The following is a 12,062-nucleotide window of genomic DNA, read 5'->3' on the forward strand; positions in this document are numbered from 1 at the left end:
AGAGGAGTTGCTGACTTCTAATTCGGTCCATGATAGTGTCTGAGCAGTGGAGGAGTTTATGGAGGTCTTAATCGGATACTCGGCCAACGTAGGTAATCCCTGCTATGTGATGGAGGCATTTTGTTTCAAATGTGGAAATTCGACATTCATCATCAGCTTTAATTGACCAAGTTTCACTTGCATACATAACAATAGGGATTATGAGAGAGTTAAAGAGTCGGACCCTCAGTGATTTTGATACTAATTTACTTTTCTAAATTGATGCTAGGTTCTTAAAGCTGCTGTTTGCAAGGCCCAGTCTACACCTAATCGATCTTGAGCAGTCGTTATTAGAGTCTAAAAGACTGCCGAGGTAGACGAAAGATTCTACATTTTCAATTTGCTATCCTTTTATGGTTAGCTGTATTGCTCTGGGTGCAGAGTCTCTAGATACCCGCATGACTTCTGTTTTGGCTGTGTTGACAACTATCACGAGGACTTCGGCTGCTGATACTATCTCGTTTATGTCTGCTTGGAGGAGATGTTCATAACTGTTTATTTTCACGATGTCGTCTGCGGACGCTAATTTGTCGACAAGTTTCCCTGCAATGGATATGCCGTCTGTGGTTTTAGCGATTGATAAAGCTGCATTTAGAAACAAATTAAACAGATTGAGGGATAGGAGGTAGCCCTGGAGAACACCTGCTGACGTCTGGAGCTCTTCTGTCCATCCCCCAGGTGTCTGAACCTGGCTATCAAAATTGAAATACATGTCTTTGATCAAGGTTACCATGTTTTTGGGGACTCCATAATGCAGAAGTGTGTGCCAAAGCCCGTTGCGCCATATTAAATCAACAGCCTGTTTAAAGTCAATAAAAAGTAAGAGCAGCTCATTTGCAATCTATATATTTCTATATCAGTTACCGGGTGGAGAATATTTGATCTATAGTAGATCGATCTCTTGGGTAGCCGGCCTGATATTTCTCTAAATTGAGGTCTGTCAGGGATTTTAGTCGGTCGAGTAGGATTTTCGTGAGGATCATCGCCAGTTGGTTTGCCATGCTAATTGGTCTGTAGTTGTTACGGTTGCCTTTTTCGACCTTTTTAGTAAAGGGGGACAATCATGGTTTTTGCCCAGGATCTGGGGAAGTGGCCCTTTTCCCAGATGCCTATTGTGACTTTATGATAGATGTCTACCAGTTCTTCTGGGTCTGACGTAGGTAGCTATGACTAAATACCATCTGGGCCAGGTGCTTTGTTTGTTTCAGGGATTGTGTAGCTGCAACTACCTCTTCTCGTAATGGTGGTGGACTTGGATCTATTGGGTACTACTGTGCTTGAAAAGACAATACGATAGATGGATCAGGGGTTATTGTGGGGTTCAGTTTTTGGGACAAGTGTTCCTTTCAGCGTTCTCGCCTCTCCTCAGAATCTATAATAAATTGTCAATGTTTATCTAACAGGGTTGTTGCTGCCACGGGTTTCTTTTTCGACAGCTCCCGTACTTTTTTGTACATGTAGTGGCTGTCACCTTTTTAAAGGCGTCTTTGCATTCATGGCACTTGTCGTTGACGTATTGGCCCAGAGCCTGCCGAATTTTTTCTCTACTAGACGTTATAACCTCTTGTATTCGTCCTGGCTTTGTTGGTCTTGTTTGTTGGCGTCAATACGTTTATCAGCACAGATATTGATGATTTCGGGTGTGATCAACGGTTTATCAGAGCGAGACTGTACTCCAAACGGCCAAGATTTCATTGGCCGTTTCTCTGATGACTGAGGCGCTTTCATCAACTGGTCGATATTCTCTGTGGTCGGGACTCCCATGAGTAGGGTGTTTGACAGTTTATTTGAGAGAGCAGTTTTTTACTTGTTCCTTGTATTGATGTTTTTCAGCAGATCGACACGATATCCTGGGTAGCCTTTCCTGGGCGGTTGGGGCTTTCGGAGGCACATACGGAGTTCTGACATGACTAGAACATGGTCTGAGTCAAAATCACCACTGGTGAAAGATACTGTATTCAGTAATGACGACTTCCAACGCTTTTGGACCAGTTTGAGGTCAATTATATTTGAGGTTTGCCGTCTGGGGATCTCCATGTGACTTTTCTGAGTTCTCTATGTCGAAAAAACCACCTCCCCCCATAGCATATTTAAAATTATACACATTTTCCTATGCTATCAATTTTAGATAGTAAAACTAAATTAATGATTTACACATATTTGGATTCGTCTTGAAAAGCAAAAAGAGGATTCTTTTGATGGATATATTGTTATAGAAATTCTATTTTTTAGAGTTTGGTTACTGTAGGCAGGGGTTACTTTTTTTTTACGTTTTTTTATGCAACAAACTGTTTGGAAATTGTCTTCCAGTGGGTAATTCCCGTTGCCGTGTCTCTCTCTAGACGCACATGCAGGTTTTTACTATTGATAGTAAATTGTACTATTGATAGTAAATTTTGATTTGTATCCTTCAAGAATTTAAAATTAGTATTTTCTAAAGATTAATATAAAGCAAGCTAGCTCAGGTTCTGTCAAACTGATTATTATTGTTTAACAGATAGATCTCTATATAGCTCCCCATCATATAAATTCTAAAAAAAAGTATTTTTTTTTACTGAGCTCTCCATAAAAGTGGATTTATCGCAGCCATAAAAAACACTAGTCACGTGCTTGTAAAACAACTTACGTTGTTAACAGTGTCACTTTTTGAGATTGACTGATTTTAAACTCTTTAACTATGTATTTTACATGTGGTATGTGCAAATTTGTGACATATCCTGTAAATAAGAATCTAGTATTAATTTTATTCAGCTCCCATTCCATTTTTACAGGTATATCTAGTAGTGGAGTAATTCTTTACTGGTATATAATAATGGCTTGCCAATTGCCAGTGTTTAAGTATGAGGAAATGGAGCAAGTATGCGGTTCTCGGAAATTTTATGACCTTCAGCCTGCTTTTGACCCCACGGATGATAAAACCTTCCTTGACCTAGCCATAAATGAGGAAAAACCCCAAAGTGAAACTGAAGCGCATAAAGATATTCTGGATTTCATTTACTCAGATGTCATTGGTGAAAAGCAGATTTTTAAAGGACCATTTGGGAATCGAAAAGTAGTATACTGTGACTATGTAGCATCTGGGAAACCAATGAAATCTATTGAAAATTATTTATACTCGCAAGTTTTGCCTTTCTATGGAAATACACATACAACCACTTCTATTTGTTCTTTGCAGACAACACTGTTTAGAGACGAAGCACGAGATATAATCAGAAATGCCGTTAATGCTTCGGAGCATGATTCTGTTATATTCACAGGTAGTGGCTGTACTGGTGCAGTTAATAAATTGATTAATGGTCTAAAGTTGAATGTACCCCCAATAGTTTTGCACGGACCTTATGAACACCATTCAAATTTGCTGCCATGGAGAGAAATATCTGCCATGACGATACGAATAAATGAGACTGATGACGGACTGCTAGATTTAAGGATGCTTAGAGATGAACTGGAAAAACACAAGGGTAAAGGTTTGCTGATTGGCTGCTTTTCTGCTGCATCAAATGTATCAGGAATTATAGCTGAGGATCTTAAAATTACTGCTCTGCTACATGATTATGGTGCCCTTGCTTTTTGGGACTATGCGGCATGTGCTCCTTATGTTAAAATTGATGTGAATCCCATTCATCCTGATTATATTCAAAGAGACATTAGAAAAGATGCAATATTCTTCTCAATGCATAAATTTGTTGGTGGTGTTCAAACCCCTGGTGTTTTAGTTGTTAAAAAACAGATAATGAAAAATAGTGTCCCCAATGGATTGGGTGGTGGAACCGTATTTTTCGTCACACGGAATGATCATAGATACCTCAAAGACATAGAAATGAAAGAAGAAGGTGGAACTCCTGCAATTGTTGAATCGATAAGAGCTGGAGTAGTGATGAACTTAAAAATGACTGTTACTGTTGATGTAATTACAAAGAGAGAGAAGGAGATTGTTTCAAAAGCAATGAAGGCTTGGTCCGCCATCCCTGAGTTGAAAATTCTTGGTAGTAAAACCGCAGAAAGGCTTTCAGTTTTCTCATTTAAAGTCCAACATCCATCTGGTCGTTATTTGCATCATAATTTTGTCAGTGCTGTTTTAAATGATGTTTTTGGTATACAAGCAAGAGGTGGATGTGCATGTGCTGGACCTTATGCCCAAGACCTCCTTGGAATAGATGAAAATCTTGCTAAGGAATATGAGAAGATCCTTTTAGAAGACAGGTAAGCTTGAGATTACCTTCTTGTTATCTATTAGATTATATATTACTTTGTATTCACTTTGTTTCTGTATCTCCAACTATTGCCTATAAAAATATTCATTTTTTTTAAAATGAGTTTGTTCAGATGTACAGGATATGTTGTTTACTTTAAAATATTGGTTCTTGAAAAAATATAAGAGTAGATCAAGTGTAAAAAATGGAACTTGTGTGTTTTAAGTTTGAATGTTCTTTGAATTTTTCTGTGTCTTAAGGCTAGGTGTAAACAATTTAAACAGTTTAACTTTAAATAACGAGAATTTTAGTAAATAATTTGTAGTTATGTTACATGAAAAATTAACAACGTTCTAAAAAAGGGGGTAAAGAACGAGATTCAAACTCAAAACGCAGAAAAATTGCTCAATATAGAGTTGGATGTACACCCTAAAAGTTTTCTCCCCTATTGTAATGGATCTGCGCTTTACTGGAAACACTAAAAATTGAATCAGAGTCGAGAAACTAGCCTCTCCCAAAATGTGGAGATTTTTATAGTTCTTTCATAATTGCTTGTCTATTCTCTCATTATGCACCTCGTTTTTTGTGTTGTCTTCGAACTCGCCGCTCTTCTCGGAATAACTCCATGTACATTTACCTTAGCATGACAAACAAAATTATCAAAATTGTCCAAGTTTTATTGTAGTTTTCAGTGGTTTTCAGTAAACCGAGTTTTATTGTAGTGGAAAATTTGGTGTTTTTAGTGATTAATTTAAAAAGTATTTACCAAAAAAAAAATTCCAAGGAAAGTAAGGAGCCATAGCCTACTAAAACCCAACACGCGAAGAAATAAAGTCATATTATCAGTCATCTTAAACAAACGTAAATCACAACGAAAAATCAGTTCAAACTTAAAAATGACAGATGCTACTATGGAAGAATATATGAAACCTAAAACGAACGGAAAGTAAGATGAGTAATTGAGTCAAATTTAAAATGAGCAAAAATTACCACAAATAGAGTCGGACTGCCGCCTCCTTCAAGCCTTCTAAAGGTTAGATCGTTATTTGCGCTTTACTTAAAAGGATTTGTAGTTCAAACAGTGCCCTTTGTTGTTTTTGTAACATCCACAACAACACAAAATAAAATTTGAACACTAATCAGTATCTTAAAAATAAGAGCTACCACAAGTAATAGCCTAGTAGGACTATCCATTCCTTTTCTCACCTTCTAAAATGCTTGAATGTCATTTCTCCTTTACTGACAACAATGTATATTTCAAACAGTTCGGTTTTTATGCGGTGAAAGATCGACAACGAAAAAGAAGAAAATCACAATACTAATCAAGATTACAGGAACCAAAGAATATGTGACTTTTAATTTAATTTTATTATTTTAAAGGATGTTTTTTGTCAAAACCTTTTCCTTCGATTCAATAGCTATTTTTTTTTTCGAAATAACATTCGAATAGATAAAAGTATTAATGCATAAGTGAAACTTTTAAAACAGACGTTAGTAATTTTTGAAGCAATCTGTTTAATTTGTTGAAGCAGTGTTATAATTAACAAATTGTTAATGATTATCAAAAGATTTTTAATGCATGTGAAAGAATTTGTTTAAAAGAAAGAATGTACTGATAAAGATTTACTACGTGTTAGACAAATTAACCTAGATTGGATGCTTAAAATGTAATGATATTAATTTTTGAAGTCTCGGTAATTGCTGTCTCGGTAATTTTGGAAATTACATTACATTAAAATGTAATGATATTAATTTTAGAAGTCTCGGTAATTTTTGTCTCGGCAATTTTGGAAGTCTCGGTAATTTTTGTTTTTTCGATCTTATAATGAATAAAGAGAAAATTTTTAAGATACATTTTTTTTAAAGTAAAGTGCAAATTCTCTGGCCATTAGAGGGTTTAAAGGGATGTAACCCCATTGTTTACGCTAGGGAAAAAAAAGAAAATTTTTGCTAACGCGTAGCGATTACACACATAACTTCCTAAATCAACTTAAATTAATAAATCAATTCCACTAACAAATAATAAGGGAAAAAAACTATGCCAATTCCCTTCACTCACACATATCCAGAGCAATAACCATTATCAAATCCAACTCCCAGCCTCCCCCCCACCCACTCCTCCCCCAGCCCTTCCATCCATTCCTCCCCCAGCCCTTCCACCCACTCCTCCCCCAGCCCATCAACCCATTCCTCCCTCCAAATTCTTCTTCCTTCCGCTCACTCCCCCCCCCAAAAAAAAAGACCTTAAACAACTAATAAAAACAATAAACAACTAATAAAAACAGTAAACAACTACCCAAAAGTACTCATTTAATATATTTTTAAATTTAGGGAAATGCTCAGCCTCCCTAGCGCTCACAGGAAGTGAATTCCAAACAGAAGGACCAAGATACTTTAAAGTAAAATCTGATCTCACACTATTTTTAAGCTCCACAACCCAATTATCACATCTTCTCGTATAGTAATCTGAAAATTCCTGTTGAAACGGTAGAACTCCTTAAAAATTTTATTCACACTAATATAAACAAATGTCGCGGCTTAGTAGTCTCTTCTCTGCCCAACGTTAAGCAGCTTTAGAATTTTAAAACTTGCACTGATGTCTTTCACATTTTGTATATTCTTCCCAATTATTTTTGCTGCTTTATTCTGTAACACTTGCACACGCTTGTAGTTCACATAAAAGTTGAAAGATCTTAAGCCGAACTGGCCAGCCATGACAAAAACCAACAGAGAAAAAAATCTCAATGAAAGAAAAAAAAAAAAAAAAAACAAGACTGCGGCCAGAAGAGTCTCGTTTGTTGTTTTTTTTTCGTTGAGATTTTTCTCTCTGTTGGTTTTTTCACATAAAAGTTGCTGCTCCACACGACACATCCATATGATATATACGGGTAAAAGGTTTCATAATATATTGTACAAAGAGTAATCTGTGGCAGAACATGCTTCACCTTTCTAAGTATTCCTACTCCACGTGCAATTTTTGCCGAAATGGTATCACTGTGAAGTTTCAACTTAAGATTAGAATCAATGAAGAAACCAAGATACCATAGTGGATTTACTTGAATAAAAGGCTTTCCACACAGCAAGACTTAACCGCTTACATCAACAGACTCACTCACTCTCCAGAACGTCAGTAAAAACGTCTTCTTTACATTAACACATAGCAAACTTAAACTCATAAACACTTCCAGTCTTTTCAGGGCATGATTAGATTTTTCTATTATATCATCAACTGATTTTGCAAATACTGTTAGCTTAGTGTCATCAGCAAAGGAGGGAATACATACATCTCACAGATAAAAGCGGATCGTATCCAGATAAAGTACACAAAATAAGGGGTCCAGCAAAAAACTGTGTAGCACATTACATTTCACAGTACAAGACACAGAGACTACGTTATTTAAAAAAACGTTAAAAGACCTACCATTAAAATAAATCTCAAATCATCTTAGACAAATTCATTTGATTCCAAGACTTCTCATTCGGTGAAGCAACACTTTGAAATCAACCGTGTCAAAGGCTTTTCTGATGTCAATGAAAATAGACATAGGTATGACACCTGAGTCTAATGAACAGTATGATACCTGATTCTAATGTTATTATATTTCTCAGTATTGGAAGTGGTCGTCTCTTACTAGGTAGCCAGCTACCACTGCAACCCGGATTGCTAGCTACCGCTGCAACAAGGATTATATTTCATTTTACCCTGAAGCAAGTAACTTGTAAGCTAAAGTCAATCAAAACTTACTTCAAAATTTTCAAGAAGTTTCAAAGGCCTTCACAAAATTGTTACTAGGACAACTGGAATACTTATGCAGTTTAAGTAATAATGATTATATCCACATGCTTTTTATAACGTTAAAAATACTATTTCACTATTTATGTTAAAATACTATTCTGACATATATAATGCGTAATACTAATACAGAAAAATGCAGTTTTCGTAAAAAATGTTTCCTATTTTAAAACTTTTGTTTTAATTACATGCCATAGTTTGTTCTTCTAATGATCGTCTTTTAATATTATGACCACGAACTATTTGATTTAATACTTCAGTTACTATGGGTTACAGTTCGTTCCTTAATGTAATTATAATAATAATTATTTTTGTTAATTACAAAAGGTTTCTATAAACAGCAATTTCCTTTAAAATGAGCCATTACACAGCTCTTTATTATGAACACGAACTGTTTGATTTAATATTTCAGTTACTATGGGTTACAGTTCGTTCCAAATAGCGGCGAAGACCACACTGCCTTTCCATCATAAACAAATGAGTAGAACAACAGGGAAATTTTTTATAGAAGACAGTGGAACGCAACTTTAAATGAATATTTCGAGCCTATATCCAAAGGCCGTCCTGTTGAAGTAATGATATTAGGGCTATTTTAAAATATTTTTTTAAAAAAACCTTTCAGTTTTAATTATTTAATTTTAATTTAAGTTTCTTTTATATTGTTTTTATTATCTTCGTATGTTTTGCTGAGGACGGCCCTTGGATATAGGGTCGAAATATTCATTTAAAGTTGCCTTCCACTGTCTTGTATAAAAATTTCCCTATTGTTCTACTTATTTGTTTACAGTTCATTCCTTAATGTAATTACAAACAGGAAATAGTCTATGGCTTTTTCTTAATTGGAATAGTAAGAGACGACCTGGCTACGACCTACGATTATGACATCATTGATCAATCTTTAACATGATCAGCATAAAAATCCGATTCTTTTGATGTCTCTATTGGTATCAAAATTCCGTTTTTTGAAGTTTCGGTTACTATTGAGATGATTCGCTCTTAATATACAGTTTGTTGCCACGAATTTTTTGATTGTTTCAAAAATCAAACATCTTTGAAAAGAGTGCAGTATGAAAAGACATCAAAAATGCAGTTTTTTGCAAAAAGTGATTCTACTTTTAATTTTTTTTTGTTTTTTGATTAAAACAGGCACTAGAACTTTTAATTTTCGTTTGAATGAACCCTCTCGCGAAATTCTAGGACTACTGGGTTGTTACGATCACCCCTGGATAAAAGAAAAAAAACCCAAATAAACACGCATCCGTGATCTTTCTTCTGGCAAAAATACCAAATTCCACATTTTTGCAGATAGGAGCTTGAAACCTCTACAGTAAGGTTCTCTAATACGATGAAACTGATGGTGTGATTTTCATTAATATTCTATGATTTTTAAGGGGTGTTTCCCCTTTCAGCTTTTTTCGAAAATAGGGCAAATTTTCCCAGGCTGGTAACTTTTTCATCAAGACTAAACTTAATGAAGCTTAAATATTAAAAATCAGCATAAAAATCAGATTCTTTTGATGTATCCATTTTACTATTGAGAGGAGTCGCTCTTACTATACAGTTCGTTACCACGAACTGTTTGAAAAAAAAGATGCCGTTTAGGCAGAATGCTGTAGTAGCTGCCACTTTTCTTGATTTTCAAGCCAATATATTTCCCTTGCTGTTTAAGCCAAGGGACAGAAAGTTTCCTATACAGGCCTAGGGGTTTCGGACAAGGCGGTTCTAATGGCGTACTTTTTTTTGATCTGACTCTGTTTTTAGGAGTTATGGGTTATCATATTTCTTAACATTGGACGTTATCGTCTCTTACTAGGCTCCTAGCTACCGCTGTAACCCGGATGTACATGATTGATCAATGAGGTCATAATCGTATGTTTTTATCCAGTTCGTTTTTTACTATTCCAAATAATAAAAAAAACCATCCGAGAGAATGTCCGTGTCCAGTCCCAAGTCTGCTTATACCACTAGTTTTCACCAGCATGGGTTATTAAGTGTTCATTAAAACAACTTCTGTGAGTAAAGCTCCTCTTACATTTCTCACACTTGTACGGCTTTTCACCTGTGTGAATTCTTAGGTGTGTATCTAGACTACATTTGTGATTAAAGTCTCGCTTACATTTTTCACACTTGTATGGCTTTTCACCAGTGTGGGTTCGAAAGTGTACAGTAAGAGCATCTTTCCTAGTAAAATTCCGCTCACATACGTCACAACTGTACGGCTTTTCACTACTGTGGATTCCCAAGTGTGCCCTGAGAGTTGCCCTCTGAGCAAACTGCTTCTGACATATGTCACACTTATATGGCTTTTCACCAGTGTGGGTTCGATAGTGTTGAAAAAGATCACTGCTCCTAAAAAAGCCACGCTTACATATGTCACACTTGTAAGGCCTATCATCAGTGTGGGTTTTCATGTTTTTAGTAAGGTTGCTATTCTCAGTAGACCCTCGCGGGTTTTGTTTTCGTTCACTTGAGACCATATCTTGTCAATGTTTAAAATAATTCCCATAAAATCACCTGTCGACTTGCTAGAACCCAGCAAAAAACTAAACTGTTTTTAAAATTGTAGTGTATTTTTCTAGGTTTAATAAAAAAGTTAAAATTATTGCTCAGACACCATTAATATTTTTTTAGTTTACATAGTAAATTTAGCGATCCTGAACTGAGAATAAAATACAATAAAATTATCTTGTCGAAAAATGAAGGTGTATCTCAGAATGTCTATCTCGGAGTACTTGAGACAACAGAATTATAATGAGAAACGAATATAAAGTTGCTATAAATGGTACTTCGATATAGTCACATATAGGATCTATATAGTTGATTATAAATGGGGACCATGTGAGTTTCATCAGAAATATCTGAAACCTAGTAAAAGAAAAAACTACGGGAAATAGTAACTAAAAGTTAGCATAATATTCTTACATTTAAAGACGATCAGTGGAATAACGATTATGTAAAGGATCTGTATACTTCAATGTAAATGTGGATATTAGTGGAGGAAAGATAAGGAAAAAAAAAATGGCCAAACCTCGGGGAAATTGCAACAGAATTTGTTTTTACACCAGAATGTTAAGAAAAATCAGCTTAATTACATAAAAAAATCCCCCCGAATCCCCTTGCACAAGTATCCCAAATTCGCCTTTGAAGGAAGAAACTGAGGGGGAAATCGATTTTTGTGGTTATAAATATTTTGGAGTTTAAATAGTTTTTTCCTATCAAATCAAGCATGTCGAATCCAAATTTGAATTCAGATTTTAATTTTTCAGTACTTAATGCCCATTTCCATCCATAAAGGGCAGAGGGCGGGGGGTAAAACTTGAAATTGAGAGGTTGCTTGAGTTTTTGGTCGTTTTCTATGAAGTCAATGGCGGCGAATTCGAAAATGAAGTTAAAAACTTGATTTTACGTGGTCAAGTACCTCATCTTACCTGAAACGGCTGTGAAAGTTCACCAACATGAACTAGAAATTTTAATCGTTTATTGGTCAATTCATCATTTCCCATCAAGCTCGGAATGGGGCCTTTGAATATAAGTCTCGAGCAAATTAATTTCAAACCAGTATTCCAGACTCCCCTCCCCCTCCAGTTTGCGGTTTCCGCTCCTTAGTGCCATTCTTTAGATGATCAAATCAGTAGAGCCATGTACAATAGCACTTGCTAGAAGACCGGCGTGTTCAAGGCCATATACAAGGTTTGTGCCGTTTTTTTTTACTTCCGCAAAAAAAAATACAAAAGAATAAACTGGGATCCGCGAGCGTTGAGTAGAAGTATTTAGTGAGATAGTGTTTAGGATTATGCTTCTGATTTTGGAAAAGAGCGGATAATCATTTCTGCTTTTCAATTTCATTTGTGTAATGCTATCTACTGTGTATCATTCAAGCTGAGTTTGTTCTTCTTGGTGGCGATGGGTTGAAATCTGATAGGATTGTCCATGGATTGACTGAACAAACAAGGGGTACGAATGAATGAAAAAGCCGTTTGGTTCGGGTTTATACCGAATTCTTTTTGTTTGGATCCACGGTGGGACGGCCTCCCACG

General features: G+C 35.7%; 1 protein-coding gene across 1 annotated transcript in view; it reads left to right on the forward strand.

Moving 5' to 3' along the window:
- The window catches only part of LOC148952307 (uncharacterized), an 80,853-nt gene that overhangs the window by 20,869 nt on the left and 47,922 nt on the right, over positions 1-12,062 (forward strand). The window contains exon 2 of the mRNA XM_089089754.1: positions 2,811-4,242. Coding sequence (XP_088945880.1) covers positions 2,852-4,242 — 1,391 coding nt within the window. The 5' untranslated portion in view covers positions 2,811-2,851. The remainder of the gene's footprint in view (positions 1-2,810; positions 4,243-12,062) is intronic.

The sequence above is a fragment of the Artemia sp. Qi Xiang Cuo genome, chromosome 5 (assembly GCF_049724085.1).
Source record: "Artemia sp. Qi Xiang Cuo chromosome 5, ASM4972408v1, whole genome shotgun sequence".
NCBI classification, from domain to species: domain Eukaryota; kingdom Metazoa; phylum Arthropoda; class Branchiopoda; order Anostraca; family Artemiidae; genus Artemia; species Artemia sp. Qi Xiang Cuo.